Genomic DNA, 20,259 nt, shown 5'->3' with positions numbered 1-20,259 from the left:
TTTTAAACTAAGGCTTGAGAAGCGTCGTACAACATTTACAAATAAGTGTTGACATGAAATCACCAAACATCTTTTGTGAATGACAACATTGGCACTCAAGTGGTTACTATAGCAACAAACAGCCAAGCATGAGGCAAACATCCAACTTTATTTAAAAAACCAGCAATAAAACAAAAAGAACGTTTGTACAGTGTGCGTCTCTCGTCTTTCAAGGACGTGGAGGCGGTCTCAGGCCGGGAGGGGGCGGTCCTGCCCAAAAAATTGAAATAAATAACAGACGGGACATGAAGGAGGAATTGTGGATGGCACGGACAACGAGGCACTTACCTCTCATGCCGGGGGGGGGCGGCCTCATGCCTGGTGGGGGCATGCCCATGGGGGCTCCTCTGCCAGGGGGCATGCCCATGGGGGGACCCATCGGGGGCCGCATGCCAGGGGGAGGACCCATCATACCTGCGCACGTGGAACATTCACGTCACAACTTCACATGGATTCCCACAGCAGAAACTCAAACGCCGTAAAAACAAGACGAAAAAAGTTTTGGGGGGGGGGGGGGGGCTTGATCTTTGGCAGAATTAAAAAATTATTTTCACCAATTATTCTCGGTTGTAAAATCCAAACATTATTCGAAAAACATCGTTTTGTCAAACCGTCTCATGTAGTGTAATCGCATTCATTAAAAAAAAAAAAAACGTTTGAAATTAAATAGATATTTCTTAATTGATTGACCAGTTCATTGGTTATGGGAATTTTATTTTGCCACATATTAGGATCGCAACCTTCATGGTTTCATGAAACAGCAGCAATATATCGGCTTTTCAATCGGCAAACTTCAGCCAATGACAATTCTTGGCAAAAGCCTCCCGATTAGCGGAGCCAAGCGGACCCTCGGCAAAGATGACGAAAAAAAGGACGCTTACCTGGAGGCGGGGCCCCGCGGCCCATCGGAGGCGGGGCGCCTCGTCCGGGCGGATACTGCGTGGGCGCCCCCGCGATGCTGGCCCCCGCGGCGGCGGCGGCGACGGTGCCTCGGCCTTGCGGCGTCATCACCTGCAGGAGCGAGCCCAAAAATCAGCAACGAGCGGACGCCGGCCGGCACAAATGCCGGCACGTGTGCCTTACCTGCTGCGAAGGACCGCCCACTCCTCGCACGGGCCCCGCCAGCCCAGCGGGAGCCTGAGGCATCGGGGCTCCGGCCGGGACGCCGCGGCCTGCTGCCCGTCCGACTCCGGGACCGCCGGCCACACCCGCCAGAGGGACGCGAGCGATGCCCGTCTGAGGGGAGGAAAGGAAAATGACCGTCACGCTCGAGTCCGCCAAAAGTCCAAAGAGTTTTCCCGCAACTCGCACGGGTGGCAAACTTTTCACAACAAGGAACGCCGACACACAAAATAAAAGTTGCCGGCACCATCACATCCCAAACTACACAAGACATCACCATAAACTGGGAACGTTATCAGAATAAAGAAATCATAATTCTAAGAATAAAGTTGACGGGAAAAACTTGTCTGGCAAACCAGCCAGCATTCGAACACTCACAACTTAATAGCTTTTAATGATCAGCAATAGCTTTGACTCATTCAAATTAAAATCTTAAATTCCTTCAATTTCACCATTGAAGACATTTTCAAGCCACTGTAGCATTCCCGCTGTTGGAAAATTGAGCATCATTTGGAAAAAAAAAGTCAAGTCTTGTCACTGGAGACATGAAAGAGAAAAAAAGCCTGAAAAAGGAAAATCTTGAAACCAAAACGCAAACGGATTGAGTGCATGTGAATGCAGGTGGGTAGCGCTTCCTTCGCGTGGCACTAGAGGGAGCCGCATGCTGCGACCCGGCACACTTACGTCTTTGGGCGGCGGGCCCTCCACCGTCATGGAGACCAGGTTCTCCCCCCTCAGGAGGACCAAGCCCAGGACCCTCTTCTCCTCCCGCTCGGGCTGTTTCGAGTTCTTGGGCCTGCGTGGGAGCACGCACGTTAGCACGCACGTTAGCACGCACGTTAGCACGCACGTTAGCACGCACGTTAGCACGCACGTTAGCACGCACGTTCGCACCAGCGTCGCGGGGCTTACTTGATCTTGCGGAACTCGTCGCAGTCGCACAGGATGAGGTTCATGTGCTTGTCGAAGGCTTTGAAGGTGCCGATGAAGATGCGGCCGTCCTGCAGGATGCACCTCATGCGGAAATCGATGTGCTGCAGCATCTTGCTGCTCTTGCCCACCGTCTGCAAAAAAGACAAACCAAAAATGAAGGTCACTCGCTGACACGCGGCAAACTTTATGCATCCTTTATTTACATTGACGGGGAACAAATTATTTTGTTTCCATGCGGAAAACATGACAACGTGTTTATGTTTTCAAAATGAAAGCGGGCGTTTGCAAATGTTTTGAAAACAAGACTCAATCTAATTTCATGTTTGCTAACACAAATCGGACACTTCCTTTTGAGAGGCTGCCATTTTTCTTCACGATCAAACCATTATCAAAACAGTTGTCCAATTGATAATTGCTTCATTGTGACTTGACACATTATTGGAGGGGGGTGGTGACATATGCAAGGTTGTATTTGTGTGCGTTTTGACATGATGACGGAAGACATCATCATCGGACTTAGTTACAAAATGTCAAACTGCGGCAGTGAACTTCGGTCACGTAGTGGCCCCGGGTCCCCTTCTGGAAAACAATCAGCATTTTTACAGACATTCCAAATGCGGACGCGAATTATAAGCCCATGGTGGAGAAATATATCTAGGGGATATTTTGCCGTGACCGGCAACTGTCCTACTATGTAGTTAAAAACAAAAACATACAGAGCACGATTCGAACCCGTGATTTCGCGCTTTTGGGCTACGCCATAAGCATTATGCCACGAGCTCATCCACATTCGCTGATTTTATACTTTTCGTTTCACGCGCGATTCACGGCAAAATAACGCGGGCGAAAAATATCAAAGATAATCGATATGACAATATAGACGACATGACGGATATTTTGAAAGGCTTTTCTATGTTGTTGTTTTAAAGCAGCCGCACACTTTGTGCAAACAAATCGGTGACTGGCGAACGAAACGTTCTTGTATGGCCGATTTGCTTCACTTCATGTTCGTTTGGACGCATTTGTAAGGCGCCGAAAGCAACGTCGGCCCAACGTCGAGGGAGCTAGCTGACGAACCGGCATGCTAGCGGTACACATTTCAAGACCACGACAACAATATGTGGAATTTGACGCAAGCCGCCTTCTTTTTTTTTAAAGAAAAAAACAAAGAGATTCAAGCGGAAAAGGTTTCCTTTGAAACCAACCCAAACTGCTCAAGTTTGTCCGCCCGAGTACGCAGACATTCATCGGCGTCCATTGTGCGGCAAACCGGGCCCAAAATCACGTCAATGGCGGTCGCGTGGAGGCACGCATCGGGTCCACTTGAATGTGCGAACGCACTCACCATGTTTGCGGTTCTGATGGCTCCGATTGACGCCGGATTCACAGAGCAAAACCCAAAAAAATTGAGCCGCGGAGGTCCCGCCAAGCCCGTCTTTATGAGAGAATCACCGGAAATTACGTCGACGGGCAACTTGTCCTCTTCACACAAGATCAACCCTCGAAGGTTCCTAGTAGCAAAGCCCACAAACTTCGCTAGTTTGCCATTAAATGATGATTTAAAAGCTACAAAACTATTTATACTCATTTATGACTTAAAAAAAAACTTTTGGAATGAATGGGTCAGTGACGTCACCGTTTGATCGACACGCGTAGTTTGTCCCTTTCCCAAGAGCAACACGCTCGCCATTATCGCTCAACAAACTACGCCTTTGTCCTCGAATGTTGATTTCAATTCTCTTTTAAAACTATTTTATTTATGTTAACTGTTTAAAAAAATACTTGACGTAGGTGAACGGGTAAGTGACGTCACCGTTTGATTTTGTATTTTATTTTTTCCACGCACATGGGCGTAGAGGGGCACCTTAACGTCAATGGGCTATTTTGCCTCCTTTTTGCCCCTTTACTGTGTCGACATTGTTTATTTCTTACATATGCGTTTAGTGCTCACGTGTCGATTGATTGACGGAGGTACGCGTCGTCATCCCGCCCCCTGCGGGCCAGTTGTCATGGTAACCACCAGGGATCCCGCGCGCCGCCGCCGCAGCTGCAGAGTCGCCACCACGCACGCGCACGCGCGCCACCGGGCAGGCCGAACGAGTTGGCGTGACGGACGACGCGAACCAGCGTGGGATCGATTACGTCAGCGGCAGTGATTGATTGACAGCTGACAACAAGTCGTCCCCGCACGCACACACGCACGCGCATCAGGTGATTGAGGTGCGCGCGTGTTCCCGCTGCATTTCTCCGTTTGGTCGAGTAACGTAACGTGACGTCACGTCACACGCCGCGCACGCGCACGCACCGTGCACTTTGTAAGGGTCACCGGGTGTGGCGAGGTGCTCACAGATCTCCCGCAAGATGAATATCAACAAGACACCCGCTGCGGCGTGTTGGACCCGTACGCTTGGTCGCTGATGACGTCACGCGTCCAGTGATGACGTCACAGCTTTCGTCTGGCTCAAATGAAAGTGAGTGCGCTGAAGGTGAGATGTTTCCATTCATTGGTGAATCCGATTGAAAAACATTTGTTAATTTCCGTGCCTTTATTCACACACGGGACATTGATTTTGATGACGCGACTGAAAATCGGCAAAAAAACGGATCTCTCTCTTTTCCAAAGTCAAAGCAGAAGCTTGCATGTGTCTAATTTTGGGAGGGGAAAAAAAGAAATCGGAAAAGATTTTCCGCTGAGAGGCTGAAATTGGAGGCTTTGGAGCATTTTAACGTCAACAACGTCTCTCGATGATTATTTGGATAATCGAGTGCTTGTCGAGATGAATTGATGAATTGCGTCACCTCCAACGTGCAGTGCGCATAATCAGAGATGCCCTCTTTGAGGAAAAGGGATTTGATAACAGTATGACACCGACCAAATTGGACTCATCCTATTCGCTGTTCAGATGAAGCTGTTGCCGTGGCAACGTCCATCGTGTCCCCTTTGACGTGCTTACATAACAACTGCGGCATGCCACTATAAATATACGCGCGCGCGTGCGTGCGCGTGCCATCAGATCATGCAGACGGCTGCCGTATGAAAAGAGAGCAAAATGTCCTGGTGCGCGTTTGGTCGTCAGGATGTTGCAAACCGCCATGACGACTGCTGCCGATGTCCCGCAGATGGACGCGCGTCCCCGCCGTGGATGACGTCACCAGCAAGCGACATCGCGCGCCTTCTGCCTCAGACGAGCGACGGAATGAGCCGACAGCCCGGCCCGGAGTCGCCAGGCGAGGTGAGACCGGGCGAGCGACGGCGGCGCGTGTCACGGATGTGCCGTTGCTATAACGACCGGCGCGTGCAGACGGCGACGTGGGCGGAGTCGCTGGCGCTGACGCTGGACGAGCTGGAGTGTCAAATCTGCTACAACCGCTACGACACTCGTGGCCGCAAGCCCAAAGTTCTGGCGTGTCTGCATCGAGTGTGCGCCAAGTGTCTCAAGAGGATGCTGGACGCGGGTGAGTCGGCACCTGCGGCCAATCGTTGCTTTTCCCGTCACAGGTCAGCGACCGCTCATCCGTCAGCAAATGAATCGGCCAACTTGAAATTCTTAATAATAATAATAATTTAAAAAATCAGATTCATATAGTGCTTTTCTAGGGTTATTCATTTGATTTCATCCCACTTTTTATGATGTTAAAAACCCGTTTATCATAAAATGTTGGGTTAAATCACTCAAAAAGTTTGCTCGGTCCATTCTTGAGCCAATTTTGGACCCATTTTTTTTGCAACATTTTTCTCTTTCTTTGGACACATGACGGAGAAAACTAGGACCGAACTCGTCATTAAAACAAAATAAGAGCAAGTTGAAGCTATCGGGAAAGTCTAGAAGCTCCTTTGTAGTCGTACGGCGAAGCTGCAATTGATGTCGGTGAAGCTAATGATGGCAAAATGACGCCTCGTGAAGCACTTGGGATTTTCTTGACTCCTCTAGATGGCGCTCTTGCGTTAAAGATGCAGCGGAAAGGTCATCCATTTCCATGGCAACAACTGGAAACTGTCATGATAGGGTGTGCGTGGGAGACGGTGGACCCAAAGGCGGGGAGACCAGGACTGGGCGAGAGGAGACTGGTCGCCAAGACAGGGCAGGGCGAGAGGAGACTGGTCGCCAAGACAGGGCAGGGTGAGAGGAGACTGGTCGCCAAGACAGGGCGGGGCGAGAGGAGACTGGTCGCCAAGACAGGGCAGGGCGAGAGGAGACTGGTCGCCAAGACAGGGCAGGGCGAGAGGAGACTGGTCGCCAAGACAGGGCAGGGCGAGAGGAGACTGGTCGCCAAGACAGGGCAGGGCGAGAGGAGACTGGTCGCCAAGACAGGGCAGGGCGAGAGGAGACTGGTCGCCAAGACAGGGCAGGGCGAGAGGAGACTGGCCAGACTGTGGCTGACTTGACAGAAACAACTTAACTGTGACGGCGGCGACGGTGACGTGACGACGACGACGACGGCGACAGCGACCCCCACACGTGACGACGGCGACGGCGACGGCGACGCCCACACGTGACGGCGACGGCGACGACGCTCCCACACAGACTGGACCAACACAACAGCCCCACCTGGAGAACACAATCGGCTGAGGGCGCCGATTGGTCTCACACGGCGGGAAGGGAAGAAACACACAGGTGGATTTGATCAGACATAACGAGACGGGGGAAGAACTCAGAAGCACGTGACAAACAGCAATCACAGACAAACACAACAAACACACCCAAAATAAACAAAACCCAAAATAAACAAAACCCAAAATAAACAAAACCCAAAATAAACAAAACCCAAAATAAACAAAATCCAAACATGACAGAAATCAAAGAGAAAATAATCTGGTGAATAAGTGCTTCATTTTCCCCTCACGAGGATTTGCGCTTCCGGATGGACTTTTTTTTTTTTGGGGGGGGGGGGGGGGCAGTTGAAGCGATAATAATAACAATAATAATAATATCAATGCATGGGATTTCTATGATGTTGATGAAGTGCAAGCAACAAGAGTGAAAAGAATGTTTTGAGTGCAAATGTCTGCTGCTGTCTCATGCAGGAGAGTCGTCGCCGTCCGTCCTCACCTGCGTCCTCACGTGTCCCTTCTGCCGGCATCAGACTCACCTGCCGCGAGAGGAGGTGAGGGCCGCTCGCTCCTCACCCCCCCCCCCCGCCACCCCCCGCCTTCCTTTTTCCCCAACAATGATGATGAATGAAGAGTTGATTTGGCTCCACACGTCATACAAAAATGAGAAAAGACATAAAGACATTTTCCATTTGAAATGTTTCCTCAAGCCATCATCAAGTTTTACGAGCAGAAGTGAAAGACGTCTGTTTGATGTTGCTGCTCACGTCACATGTTGAAAACATGAACAAAGCTCTTCAATAGAACAAGAATGTCCAATAAAAACAGGTCGGCTTTTGTTTACTGCACCCAAAAAAAAGTATTTCCAGTGTCCTCAAATACAACATATTTATACATTAGAAAATAAATCATTGATTAGTTGATTCAACCGTATTCATTAACCTCCTGGAATGGAATCATTTGGGTCCTTAGTTGTTTTCTATCAATTTTGTTTGGCCAAACTTCAGCACGAGTAAGACAAGAAATATGAAGACTTTTGTGATTTGGGAAATTCTCTTGTGCTTCTCGTGGAGTGGAGGCGTGGCTGATGGAGGACGAGCGCCACATCCTGGCGGTCCTGTCGTGTGGCGAGCCAGCTCGGACAGGAGGAGGACGAGGACAAGGAGGAGGACGAGGACAAGGAGGAGGACGAGGACAAGGAGGAGGACGAGGACAAGGAGGAGGAGTCCCGCACGGAGAGGTCGTGCTCAGCCCCAACTCGCTGACAGGTGACGTCATCCATCGACTCGCGGCTTTTTTTTCTACCCAAACGTCTTCCCAAAGACTTTGGGTTCGGGTTAGACTTGCATACAATTTGGAGATTTATAGTCAATGATCTGCCATTGTTTTTTGGGAGGCAAATTTGATATGTCAAAAGCTGGTATCGGCCTTAAAAACAAGGGCTAGCGAACATCCCCAGTAAAATGTCCAGCAAAATGCATGTGTTGGCCACAACATGCGCACGTCAACACCCTGTGGGGAGAACTGTTTTTAGCATTTCACCGACCTTTGACCTGCAACCCGTTTCTTTCAACAAAATGTTGGAACCACGTCGCCCGGTCAATACTGTTGACTCGTATATGTCGTATATGTCAAACCGCCACATGGCTTAGCCTTTCGGCCCGCTAGCTTCATGCTAATGCCAATTAGCATGTTGCGCTCCTTTAAGCAATGGACTCAACAAAACATTTACACGGACCAGATTTTATGTATTCTTTTTCCTTTGTCCTCCATAATACACCTATTTGAGGTGTATTGGAAAGTTGATGTGTTTTGGATCTCAGCGCTTGATATGATTGGCCGCTGCATGCAGGCCAGCGCCTCGTGCAGCGGCCAATCAATGTGCAAAGAAAAATTGGAACGCGACCCAACTGGAATTTGATTTGTTTGCGGGCAGACCACTAGAGGGAGCCCGTGCAACACTGGCGGGAAAATGGCTGACGTCAAATAGGGCAATCGCAGCGCCATAGCTTAGCGTCCACCGTGGTGGTCTTTTCAAGGTGTGCGTGCGCGCGTGCGTGTTCAGGTGCGGAGCGCGCGGCGAGCTCTTCCGACTGCCTGGTAATCACCATCATGGAGCTGCCGGCAGCGTCGCCGTCTTCCGACTCCCTGAGGACCCTCAACGCGGCGGCGGTGGCTTTGTACCGGCGGCGCCGCCCCAGTCAGGACTCGCTGACCCGCGACCTTCCCGCCAGCAAGTGCGGCTCCTGGACGTCTCGCCGTTTGCCCCGCTGCCTGCTGGGGGCGCTGTGCATGGTCAGTGCATTCGGGCAGAGCCATTTGACTTCTTTCAGGCCGATGCGGACGATGACATTTGGCGGGGAAAAGAAACCTGGTGACCGATTCATCGGACGATTTGTTTGGAAAAAATATGGAATTAGCAAAACAACTTTTTTTGCTCCAATTTCCCAGCAGAACATTTGAATGTTTTACAGTACTTTTTCATTTAGTGTTTAAGTTTACAACAGAAAGCAAAATCAGCATTTTAAATGTTAGTTTGAATGTCATTATCTGGTGGTGGTAAAAAACAAAAACAAAAAAAACAGCGCAAACCTGTCGATTTTTTTGGGCCCATTTTTCACATAAAAAAAAAATCATTATCTTAAGTTAAAGTGTGTTAATGTGTGTGTGTGGGTCTGCAAAAATTGACCAAAACAATAAATAAATTGACCTATGAATTGGTCAGGCTCGAGTACAAATACTTGAGTAGTTTTTTTCCGAATCTTACATATTAATGCCACTCGTGTGCTTTCAAGCTGGTGCTCATGTCCTGTTTGTGTGTGTGTGTGTGTGTGTGTGTGTGTGCGCGCGCGCGCTTTGATTCAGGTGTACTTCAGCTCGCTTCCGGTGGGCATCTACCTGCTGATGATGGCTCACCTGTGGCCGGGCGTGCTCCTGGTCAGCCTGGTCCCGTCCACGCTGCTTCTGCTGGTCCTCTACGGCTTCTGCCATTGCTTGTGTCACGAGCTCCTGGCGGCGGTTGCCGGCCGTTGCCACGACAACGCCGCCGTCGCCATCACATCTGCGGCCGACGACTAGCGCGTGCGCGAGCGCGCGCCGTCAGGATGGCTGCAAGTTGAAATGGTGCAGGCCGTAACATAAATATGGCGAGCGCATAAAATCGCCATTTGCAACAGGGAAGTTGCCGTTTGAAGAGATCGCAATGTTGCGACATCTTCGTTCTCTGAGAGGTTCTTCTTCTTCCCGGATGCAGTGCCACGTTCCTAAAAACAATACACACAAATGTCTCCCTTTTAGGGATAATGTGCTTCGGTATGCCAAATGAAGAATATGAGTATCAAATGGAGCGCACCTCCTGCAGTTTCCAGCGAAGGCGCGTTGCATTTGCTCGCCCTGACGTCCAAGTTGTTCATTTGAAACAATGTGAAAGCAACAAATGAGGATTTGGTTCATATATTGACTGACGTCAGGCTTGGCGACAACTTTTGGGATGACAGCAAGCTGACTGTCGGTGGCTGTTCTTGTTTTTCTTTTAGACATCCAACTGTCACGCGCATCACACCAGCACAGCGGACGTGCTGCTAGCCTAGCTTAGCACAAATGAGCCAGGTGTGCTGTAGCTTTAATCAAACAGAAAAGCCCCCCAAAAAAGGTGGCCCCAAAAATCCGTAAATAATTCAAAACGTGAACCAAGAAAAAAACAAATCTAAATCTTGTTTTCTAAATAATAATAACAATACTAAATCAAATAAGCGGGGAATGGGGCAAAAATATATAATAAGATGGAGTTGTGCAAATCATGAGAGCTGGAGGTGGAGGGGATGTTTTCCGGGAAAGGGGGGGGGGGGTTCTCCTGAGAAAAAAAAAAGGAGCAAATCAGCAGTAAGATGAGGTCAATCAAGAAAATACCAATAAATGTCGGGTTACCCTCAAAAAGCCCATAGAGAGAGTCTGCCTGATCAATGGAGAGAGAGAGAGAAAAACAAACAAACCTTGGTCTTGTTGCTATGCTAGGTTGCTAGCCATAAGCTAACATTTGTGTGTAACAAGATGAGAATGAAAGTGAATAAAAAAACAAACACGTCTGACCCTTTCTCCGATCAGCTGCTGTTCTAAGTTCGAACCATGTCACAAAGAGAATGTTTTTTGGTGTCAGCATAAAACGTGCCGTGACTTGCCGGCCTCAGCTGCGCTCAAGACGATCGTCAAGACGATCGCCAAGACGATCGTCTTGACGATCGCTGAGGCTGCCCGGGAGAACCAGAAGAAGGATCACAAAACAAGCGTGAAGAAGAAGAGGAAAGCCGGACTGAGGAGCAGCTCGCTCGCCGCCGCACGCCAAGGCCCGCCAGGTACCGTCTTTTGGTTTCTTCCTCAACAATTTGGTGCCGGGGTCATGACGACCTCCCTCAGGGAAGTTCTCCTTTTCACATTTCGATAATGTGATTCATGTCACATTTGAATAGGATCAATTTCACATTATAATGACATCGTTTAAGGTTCACGTGTTAAAGGTGCCGTTTAAAAAGATAATATTGTGGCTTTTTTCGACATCACGCATGCTCCACCAATGTCCAGATGAGTACGAAGAGCCCTGACTGTTTTACTCCGACTGCATCTATCAGCAATTATCTTCCCTTTCCACGGTTTCTTTGGGGGGGGGGGGGGGGTGTCATGTGCGTCCCCGCCGAGTAGCGGACAAGTGGAGTGCACTTAGGATCGTACTCGCACCGTGAACGAGTCAGACACAGATGCTGCAGTTACACATTAGGCCAGAGGTGGCAGTCACGAGTAAAAAGTGGCAAACTGACCAAAAATTCGTTACATTTGGCTTAATGCCAAAGTCAAACTTATGTCAGTGTTTCACATTTCTTATAACCAATCAATGAATTTTGAGCGTCCGCCATTCAGCAATCGTCAACAGTCGGGACAACCTTGCGTCATCGTCAATCTGTCAATATTGCGAACTCAAGCGTCGATCCGTCATTCGTCGGTTGCGCCTCAAAATGAGCGTCCGTCAATTGTCAATAGAGACATCCGTCATTGACGGATTGCCAAATTTATTGACGATGACATTGATGGACGAAACAACAATAAACAATAAAGTGTAATTACACATAGTCTGCAGTAGGTGGCAGTAGCACTCAAACTTCAAATCTTTTCATACTAAAAAAAAAAGTTAGTTCTTCTTTGTTGTAAGTTGATCTACATTTCTTCTTCTTTTCTTAATTGTTTACCATTGACAAGGTTGTTTTGCACATTTTGCAATTTGATGGACAAATGTCAAGTCGCAGTGGAAAGTTGGGGGCAGCAAATGTTTTCTTTTTTCTGGGCGGTCATAATGAAAAACAATTGTGAAGAAAAATAAAAAACGTCTGCAGATTGTGACAAGCGACTGAATTTGGGATTTGCTCGACTGCTGACGACTCAAGAACAGAAAGAGAAAACAAAAATCACTCTTTTGTAGTCTAGCCTTTCCGCTGATGATGATGATGATGATGATGATTGGGCGCAGGGGTCGGAGGTCATCATGGGCGAGCGCGCCCAGGAGACGCTTGCGCGGGTCACTTCCTGCTTCCAGACGCTGGTGCGCGTCACTTCCTGTTTCCAGCAGTTGGCGGCGTCGCTGGGAAGTTCGGCCGACTGCGACTTCCTGCGGCAGGAAATCACACACGCCAGGACGCTCGCCACAAACATCGCCGACGGTGACACTATTCTCGCATGCTCTCCTCCTCTCTCGCGACCCATTTGTTCACTCATTCACACATGCCTCTCTCACAAAATCAAACTAAGCTGACTGACTGACTCATGTCACGCTCTCACATACTAACTCGTTGACTCACCCGTCCGTATTTGATGAGTTGGTCGTGACTGGTGAAATCTTGTTTTTTTTTTTTTTTTTTTTGCATGGAGGTCTGTCCCGCCATCTCACACGTCTCCTCTCCGACCGCGACTCGTGTCCCGCGGGTCCTGCCGGTTCTGCGGAGCGGCGAGCACTGGAGCGCGTGTGGGTCCACTTCCTGTCCGGCGTGGAGAACTTCCTGCGGGACCTACGCAAGGCCGGCGACCTGATTGGACGCTTCCCGCTGGGGCAGCAAAAAGACCGCCGCTCGCTGGTCAACACAGGTCGGCCCCGCCCACCCTCATGATCGGCCCCGCCCACCCTGATGATCGGCCCCGCCCACCCTGATGATCGGCGGACTGATGACGATGTGACCCGTTGCCGCCTTCAGGGTGTCTGGACGGCGTGGTGGGCGTGGCCGCGAGGGCCGCCTCGATTCAGACGCCCCGGTTGGCCGCCGACGAGGACGCGCTCCACCAGGAGGCGGGACTTCAGCAACACCTCAACGGCCTGGAGGCCATGATGAGCGACATGCAGCTCAGGGTGAGCGCACGCCGGCTCTCACGCGTCATGAACAAATATTGTACCTGCAGACGACACATTTTCTCAAGCATCAAAACATCACAAGTTGTATTTGTAGAAAAGACAACGTGTGGTCGTAAAATGTCCTTCCTGGCGTGAACACGCCATTTATTTTGGACCAATCAAAAGAGCTCGTTTAAGGCAAGCTCATTGGATGACAGCCTCAGCTTTTCTCCAACCACTTTTGCAGCAAAACTACCTGCACACGCGCACACGCGCACACGCACCCTCTGACGGAAAGGCGGCGGCTTGTGTCCGTCAGGTTCCGGTGGCGTTCTGGTCGGTGGAAGCCACGCAGCCGTTGTGCGGCGACGTCCCGGACGATCCCGAAGACGACCTGGAGGAGGCGCTGGCGAGCCTGGCCGCCGCCGAGCCGTCCGCCTGCTGCCGTCTCGGCTGCGCCTGGTCGTAGCCGAGACGCGTTCACAGTTCCGGCGCAGTTTGGTTGGACAGAAAGCGGAAGACATCCGACCTTCCGGCCAAGCCGTCGCTTGGACGTGACGTTGGCCGGTTTAGGGGTTCGTTTTTCAAGCAAAACAGCTGAAAACACAACGTTCGGTCAGCCGGATAGGAGGTCAACCGCTCGTGAGCGCCCCCTGCTGCTGCCAACAAAACAAGACAGACGTCGTCTTCGGCCTCATTTGCCAGGAGGAGCTCATTAAAAGCTCCTAACAGGGAGGAAAACATTAAAGAAAGAAACAAACATGAGTGACATGAAACATTTTGTACGCCAGAAAACAAGAATGTTGAAAAGACACATACAATGTGAGCTTTATTGTGGCAACAAAAGGCAAACAAACATAAAAATATTATACAAACACACAGGTTGGAATTTAAGTAAAAAAAAAAAAGAAGAGCAGAGCAGGGTCACTTTTGGTACGTTGAGTGCAGATGAGCTTTGTAGGCTGAAAAAAGAAAGAAAAAAGGATTAGACGTCAATTAGCACTCGAGTTGTTCACGTTGACTTGTTTTGATGGACGCACTGAAAAGCAATTGTCACTTCTCACATTTGCTTTATTGCTCAGAACCAAAAGAGAACCGAGAAAACGAGACTTTCTCTTTGAAAATGTTGCAAAGAAATCACTTGTTTTGCCAGCGGCAGTTTTCCACTTCTGGCGGCCATTTTCTTTATTTGCCGGCCACTTTGAACCTTGCAAACTCCCGAAAACACATCTTGTAGCGAGCCCGCTGATTTCCACCGATCGGTTCGGACCAATCACAGAGGGACATTGTGTGTTTGGGGGCGGGATATGCAGCTGTGACGAAACCAGGAAGTGCCGACGCCGCTGGAAACGTACGAACGATCAAATCGAACACGGACGCCGCAATTAATTCTGTTCTGGCAGAATGACGAACAGCGAGACGAGCTTCGTGCATTTTTAGCTGGTAAGGTGAAGATGTTTGCCCCGCCCCCACCTTCGGCGAGAACGAAGATTTTCATCCGTGATTGGTCAAAACAAACGTTTACAAGATGCCGCAACGTCCAATCGGCTCAAAGTATTGTACGGAATGTCCCGCCTTTCCCGAGCAGATCACCGCGAAGAAGTCCCAGATTGATTTTGTGGACAACGGCCTCGAGTCAATCACGATGATCAATCTGGCGGTTGGCAGGTTAAGCCACTTCCTTCCTCACCTTCGTCAACTCACGTCCGCCATCTAATCGATACATCATCGGAACGCATCGACAAAAAACGGATGTAGCCCCACCCACCTTCCTGATTGAGCCAAAGCTCGGCGGCCTTGATGTTGAGCGGACTCTCGTTGTTGGGTTCTGGAAGGAAAAACCAAGAGGAGGCGGGTGAGGCGGGGCGGGGCAGCCGAGTCGAGTCGAGTCTAAGCCGAGCGGCGCGTTACCTCCCAGCAGGCTCTGAATGGACAGCAGGACGGCGCGCACGTCCAGCAGCGCCGACCACTTGTCCTTGAGGATGTCCAGGCAGATGAAGCCGTGCTCGTCCACGTTGGGATGGAAACACGACGACAGGAAGCGCACGCGCGGCGCCTGGTACGGGTACCCGGCCGGGAAGTCCAGCGACAGCTTGTAGCGCAGACCCTCGTACACCTGCAGCGTCAAAGTCGTCAAAGTCGGCGCCCGCTCGCCGTCGCGCCCGCTCGCCGTCGCCTACCGTGTCACAGGCGCCGTCGATGGTTCCCACCCACTTGAAGAGGTTGTCGGACTCGGGGAAGGCCGAGATTCCCTTGTCGCCCGCCATCTGCGTCACGCACCAACAAACCACTTCAACTTCTGTGGCGCTCATTAATGGCCAATCACAAACGCTGACCGTTAGCACGCTAACCGTTCCAGATGCTTCTTCTTCAAATCAAGAACTTGCATCTGTCATTTTCCAATAAGGATTTTTTTAGGCCAGTGCTTCAATACAGGCGAATAAAAGCCTGAGAGCGGATTCATTGTAAAAATAGAATTAACAACAAAAAAAATAACGTTCACATTTCACTGTTGGACACCATCAGCAACAAATTTGCAAAAGTCTGCCACATCGTTTGGTTTGTGCTCTGGTATAATGTTTGAAAAAAAAAAAAGAAGCCGATTTTAGGAGCTAATAAGCCAATAAATCAGTTGAGTGCAAATTATTTTTATCATAGTGTTTCTAATATATATATTTTTTTAATGTCAAATGTTTGGCCACCAATTACATAAACTCTGCAGCGAAACACTGCCCCCGTGTGGTGCGGAGCGAGGTTGACATCTCGACATGAAACAAGAAGAAAACTCACCATCAGCGTCATCAGCTCCTGCTGGAGCCTGCGACAAAACAGAACCAAAGCTGAAGTCAGCACAACGTTGCGCTCGGAACGACAAGCGCGCTTCGGAAAGCCGTTTGACGCGCGCCAGCGAGCGCCGATGACCGGCAAGAAGGCCGCCAAGATGCAAGTCTGACGGCGTTCTCACCGCTTGGTGACGGATCCTTTGGTGGGGTTGCCGCCAGCCTCGCTGCCCTTCATGGCGGCGGCGCCGGCCGAGGCGGCGGGGTCCAAGTTCTGCGAGGCCATCGTCGGCTTTGGGCTGAACGCAAACAACGATGCCATCAAAGACAAACGTGAAATGTGGAAAACGAGCTGAGAATCGAGAAACGCCAGCGACATCCGCTTGAATGTGTCGATTATTTGTTTGCGAAGAATCGGATTGGAAAAAAGTCAACCATTTCAATTCCGGGACGCGACGTCATTGATTTCAAAGCGATGTCAGGGCAAATGCGACGATTCAACTCGTCAACCTGTCAAATGTTGATCGTTTTCCAACTAAAAAAGAAATGTTTACAAAATGTCTTGTTCTGGAAAAAGCCAAAGAAAATCAATCTGCTTAAATGCAAGACGACAGAGAATATCGACTTCATTTTTTTTCGAACCCTCGCCCACTTTAATGCATATTAATGAGCGTTTGAATGAAGTCATGTGACCTCTTTCCTCAAAACCGTGTGAGCCGCCTACGAAATACGACTCTTGCTTTTGTTTAGTGCTTTGTTTTTTCTACACATTTCTATTTGGAAATATTAGCATTTTAGCTTTTGGGATCAATAGCTTCCAGTTTGTGACATATTGACGCCAAAGAGTGCAGGATGGTAAACAAATGTCTTATTCTTTTATTCCATGAGAGGAAATGAATGAAAATGTGTGATACATATTTCACCGCCAGATCTTTCATTTTGAAAAGCGGTTGGCAGTTCACATCCTGCCGGCCTCGAGCCAACGTCTGCTGAATTTCCAATCTCAACAAAACTAACTTCACCTCAAAAGGTGCTGCGTCACGGGTTCAAATATATTGATTGATTGATTTGTATTTTGAAGCCTACCATGTTGAACTTGTCCACAAGCGGTTTTGTTTCACGGGCTTATTGAGGCCTAATTTGCCACATTGGACTGCGATGGAGTTGGATTGGCTGCGCGTTGATGAATTTTCCACATTTGAAACAACTCCAAGACGCGATTGCTGCATAGGTTTGAACTGCTCTGAGGAGCGTGCCGGTGTCTCCACAAAACGGCGTATTTTGCACATCTGCGCATGCGCTGTAGGAACAGGTTGGCTGTTGTGGTTGAGTTGAGTGCGAGGCAACAGATACGATAGATAAGTTGACTAGACGGGTATGCTGATCTGACAGAACACCGGGAACCGGTGAAAAGGAGACCGAAGGGAGTAACGCGAGGCAGTCCATGAATCACGGCAAAACAACAGATTCCCAGCAGCCTACACATCATGCCAAACTAAGACGCTCACGGCAAAAATAACGCTAGCAGGAATGTAGCCGGTTACGACTAAATAACCACTGCCAATCAAAAAAGTGAATCTTGGAAAGGCTTTTATAGGCCACCTTGGGAGCCCAATTTGAAAGGTGGACATCTTTCTTGCGTGAAAGGGTTTGAAAGGTCAAAGTCGAACCGCGACGCCAAACTTATACTGAGCCAGGCGAATCGCGTTGCACATGAAACCCAAACGGCGAGATGAGCGTGCGATGTGAAATCCAAAACGTTTGAAGGACTGGAACCACTTGGACGTTGGCGCTGAACGCAGTCCATCTTTGGGGTTTTGTTCGGTCACCGTCCAAGTGAGAAGAACGTCGACCCGACCCGACCCGACCGTTAGCTCAATCGGCTAAGAGAGTCAAGCTAGCGCATTCGTGAACAGTTTTGAGCTCATCGTTCACGCGAGCGGACGATCGAGCGCTTGCTTTTTCAACTCACCTCGGCGTCTGGCGTCTGGCGTCTGGCGCTCAAGTGGAGGGCAAAAGAAAGCAAAAGACGAAAAGCTGCCAGACTCGGCCAAGGGAACTCACTCACTGGCGCTCCTGATTTAAACGCACGGCAACCGGCGCGCTGAGCCAATCGGCGGCCGACTTTCAAATACAAACGTCTTCTCGCTAGCCAATGAAATCGCCTGCTTCAAGAGGCGGCCGTCGGGATTGGCCAACAAACATCCGGAAGTAGATCAACCTAAATACCGGATCAGGTCATCTATACACACACGCACACAACTTATGTATGTATGTATGTATTTATTTGTTTATTTCATATACAGCATTTAAACGATTAGCCGATAATATATAAAGAAAACTACACAAATGGCTGACGTTGCTAATGAGGGCAAACAAACGCTGCATTGCAATCACAAACCCGACAGAAGTCGAAAATGGGATTCGCGCTCCAATCCGCTGAGCGGCGCTAAGCAAACGGAAGCGGCCGTTTGCGGAAAGTAGTACTTCCGCCGTCCCACTCGACTCGGCTCGTCACTCGGCGCTCAGCTCAGCCGCCAAGATGAACGCGCCTCCCGCCTTCGAGTCGTTCTTGTTGTTCGAGGGCGAGAAGAAGATCACCATCACCAAGGACACCAAAGTGCCCAACTCGTGTCTGTTCACGCTCAACAAGGAGGACCACACGCTGGGAAACATCATACGAGCGTAAGAAGCCCGCGGATACGTTACTCAACACTTGCTAGTCCTCCGTGATCACAAACAAAACAAAGGCAATGGTTATTTGACCGTGACCGGCAACGCTCCTGCTTCCGTTATCGACTCTGATTGGTCAATCGCCGTAGCGATATATGCTTGGTCTGCCGCGAACGGCTATTTGACCGTGATTACGGTGGGTTGGCCGCTAGCCAGCGTGATGAGCAGGCTGCTGAGAATCGCTTATCTTGCCGTGAGTCGTGCCCTGTGTGTGCTTCTTGCAAGTTTTCATTTTGCCACCCAAAAGAGGCATCAGCAGCCTAACATATTTCAAGGGACAGTGAACAGTTTAGTGCCAAACCAATAGAAGGCAACAAGTTGCCAGCTCCTCTATTATTACGACGTCCACCAAGTTCTTCTCTTTCCGGTAGCCTCTTTTGAGCTAGTTCACGAAAAAGACATTTCAAAGGAACAAGTCACATTTTGTGCCATTTTATCGAGAATTTCCCACCAGTAATTATAGAAGCATTTTCGAATATGGCTGTTAGAATAAAAGTGGAATTTGGGATCATCCTATTTGCTTGTTTCTCATAACAAATTCAGTACAAATCCACGACTTCAAAATAAATGTCAAAAATCCCTTTCCAAGCCAATGCCGCAAATGCCGCGTACAAGATAAGAAATGTTGACGATGACGTCATGTTGCCGTTTTGCGAAATGTTGACGATGACGTCATGTTGCCGTTTTGCGAGCCAGGCAGCTGCTGAAGGATCCTCAGGTTCTGTTTGCCGGCTACAAAGTTCCGCATCCTCTCGAGCACAAGATCGTCATCAGGGTGCAGACCACGCCCGACTACAGTCCTCAGGTAACGCACACTCCAACGTCTCACGGGCTTGTATATGATGGACTCGCACCGGCGGCCATCTTGTGTTGCCACTGGGAAGCGCACTGCAAAAGTCCAAAAGTACCAACAAGTCTGCGAGAAACGCTACGTGTGCTTTTCATTGCTCACAATAGGATTTGTCATTTTCTCTCCCCGAGTGCAATTCAAAGACTTTGTCAGCATTAACAAGCAAAAATGGACAGCAAAATGTAAACCTGACCTCTAACCTCTGTAAGTCACAATTTGCCACCCGGAGATAACGCAAAGAGTCGAACGGTTTCCCGGCGAGGCGCTCATGACTCGCCATGCGCGGCAGTCCCAGTGGCAGCGCAAGATGGCCGCCCTCATGAGCCGCTGAAAGTCGTGACGTCACGGCGCTGGTTCTGTGGTTTGCGTCAGGAAGCCTTCACCAACGCCATCACCGACCTGATCAGCGAGCTGTCCCTGCTGGAGGAACGCTTCCGGGTGGCCATCAAAGACAAACAAGATGGCATCGAGTGACCCGTGACCCCCCACCCCCCCACCCCCACCCCCACCCCCACCCCACATCAGCTTCACCCTCACCTTGTAAATAAATAGTCGCCATTGTGTACAACTTTTGTCAAATAAAGTTGGACGAAACCACCTTCCTGTCTGCACTTTGTTCCGTGCTGGAGGCGGAGCTAAGATAAGGCTTTTGACAGCCTTGGGGGAGGTCATCCTCTTCACCCGGTGTCCTCCGATCCTGCAAGTGGTCTACGTTTCAGCACACCTCATCAGCGGGCTTCTGTTGAAATCATTTCAATCAGGTGTGTTAGAGGAGGGAAACGTGCAGGATGGAGGACCCGACTTGACGTCCCAAAAACCACAAAGGAAGACGACTTTGTTGCGGGGCGGACATTTTGTTTGATTTGCGGCTGATTGCGGTCAC

General features: G+C 49.7%; 5 protein-coding genes across 16 annotated transcripts; 3 read left to right on the top strand and 2 right to left on the bottom strand.

Annotated features, from left to right (window-relative positions):
• Positions 1–129: 129 nt before the first annotated feature.
• snrpb (small nuclear ribonucleoprotein polypeptides B and B1) lies at positions 130–3,604 on the bottom strand. Its single transcript, XM_077577611.1, has 7 exons — positions 3,440–3,604; positions 2,074–2,225; positions 1,846–1,957; positions 1,123–1,275; positions 921–1,050; positions 328–453; positions 130–249 (listed from the first exon to the last, which is right to left on the bottom strand). The coding sequence occupies exons 1-7, from the start codon at positions 3,440–3,442 to the stop codon at positions 209–211; spliced, it is 717 nt and encodes a 238-aa protein (XP_077433737.1). The 5' UTR covers positions 3,443–3,604; the 3' UTR covers positions 130–208.
• A 349-nt stretch (positions 3,605–3,953) lies between these two features.
• Positions 3,954–10,734, top strand: LOC144058930 (E3 ubiquitin-protein ligase RNF182). 10 transcript variants are annotated; one of them, XM_077577600.1, is made up of 7 exons: positions 3,955–4,305; positions 4,415–4,580; positions 5,215–5,550; positions 7,121–7,200; positions 7,725–7,914; positions 8,712–8,941; positions 9,523–10,734. In XM_077577600.1, exons 2-7 carry the CDS (start codon positions 4,532–4,534, stop codon positions 9,763–9,765), a joined length of 1,128 nt encoding a protein of 375 aa, XP_077433726.1. In that variant the 5' UTR covers positions 3,955–4,305; positions 4,415–4,531; the 3' UTR covers positions 9,766–10,734. The 10 variants fall into 10 exon arrangements, with proteins under 10 accessions (XP_077433728.1, XP_077433726.1, XP_077433725.1 ...); XM_077577599.1 differs by having other exon boundaries at positions 3,955–4,314; XM_077577605.1 differs by having other exon boundaries at positions 3,957–4,565; positions 5,215–5,327; positions 5,397–5,550.
• A 138-nt stretch (positions 10,735–10,872) lies between these two features.
• LOC144058936 (regulator of G-protein signaling 9-binding protein) lies at positions 10,873–14,299 on the top strand. 3 transcript variants are annotated; one of them, XM_077577615.1, is made up of 5 exons: positions 10,873–10,998; positions 12,162–12,351; positions 12,560–12,772; positions 12,880–13,031; positions 13,261–14,299. In XM_077577615.1, the coding sequence occupies exons 2-5, from the start codon at positions 12,177–12,179 to the stop codon at positions 13,480–13,482; spliced, it is 762 nt and encodes a 253-aa protein (XP_077433741.1). In that variant the 5' UTR covers positions 10,873–10,998; positions 12,162–12,176; the 3' UTR covers positions 13,483–14,299. The 3 variants fall into 3 exon arrangements, with proteins under 3 accessions (XP_077433741.1, XP_077433742.1, XP_077433740.1); XM_077577616.1 differs by lacking the exon at positions 10,873–10,998 and having other exon boundaries at positions 11,323–12,351; positions 13,333–14,299; XM_077577614.1 differs by lacking the exon at positions 10,873–10,998 and having other exon boundaries at positions 11,323–12,351.
• On the bottom strand, positions 13,815–17,913 carry LOC144058938 (ubiquitin-conjugating enzyme E2 C-like). The gene is made up of 7 exons (XM_077577618.1): positions 17,766–17,913; positions 15,979–16,092; positions 15,804–15,831; positions 15,194–15,280; positions 14,925–15,129; positions 14,782–14,841; positions 13,815–13,975 (listed from the first exon to the last, which is right to left on the bottom strand). Exons 2-7 carry the CDS (start codon positions 16,077–16,079, stop codon positions 13,938–13,940), a joined length of 519 nt encoding a protein of 172 aa, XP_077433744.1. The 5' UTR covers positions 16,080–16,092; positions 17,766–17,913; the 3' UTR covers positions 13,815–13,937.
• A 361-nt stretch (positions 17,914–18,274) lies between these two features.
• polr2j (RNA polymerase II subunit J) lies at positions 18,275–19,974 on the top strand. The gene is made up of 3 exons (XM_077578906.1): positions 18,275–18,478; positions 19,223–19,331; positions 19,749–19,974. Exons 1-3 carry the CDS (start codon positions 18,336–18,338, stop codon positions 19,848–19,850), a joined length of 354 nt encoding a protein of 117 aa, XP_077435032.1. The 5' UTR covers positions 18,275–18,335; the 3' UTR covers positions 19,851–19,974.
• The last annotated feature ends 285 nt before the right edge of the window (positions 19,975–20,259 follow it).

Source organism: Vanacampus margaritifer, chromosome 10 (genome assembly GCF_051991255.1).
Source record: "Vanacampus margaritifer isolate UIUO_Vmar chromosome 10, RoL_Vmar_1.0, whole genome shotgun sequence".
In the NCBI taxonomy this organism is placed as follows: Eukaryota; Metazoa; Chordata; class Actinopteri; order Syngnathiformes; family Syngnathidae; genus Vanacampus; species Vanacampus margaritifer.
The sequence above is the reverse complement of the archived record's forward strand: the minus strand, read 5'-3'. Positions and strand labels throughout refer to the sequence as shown.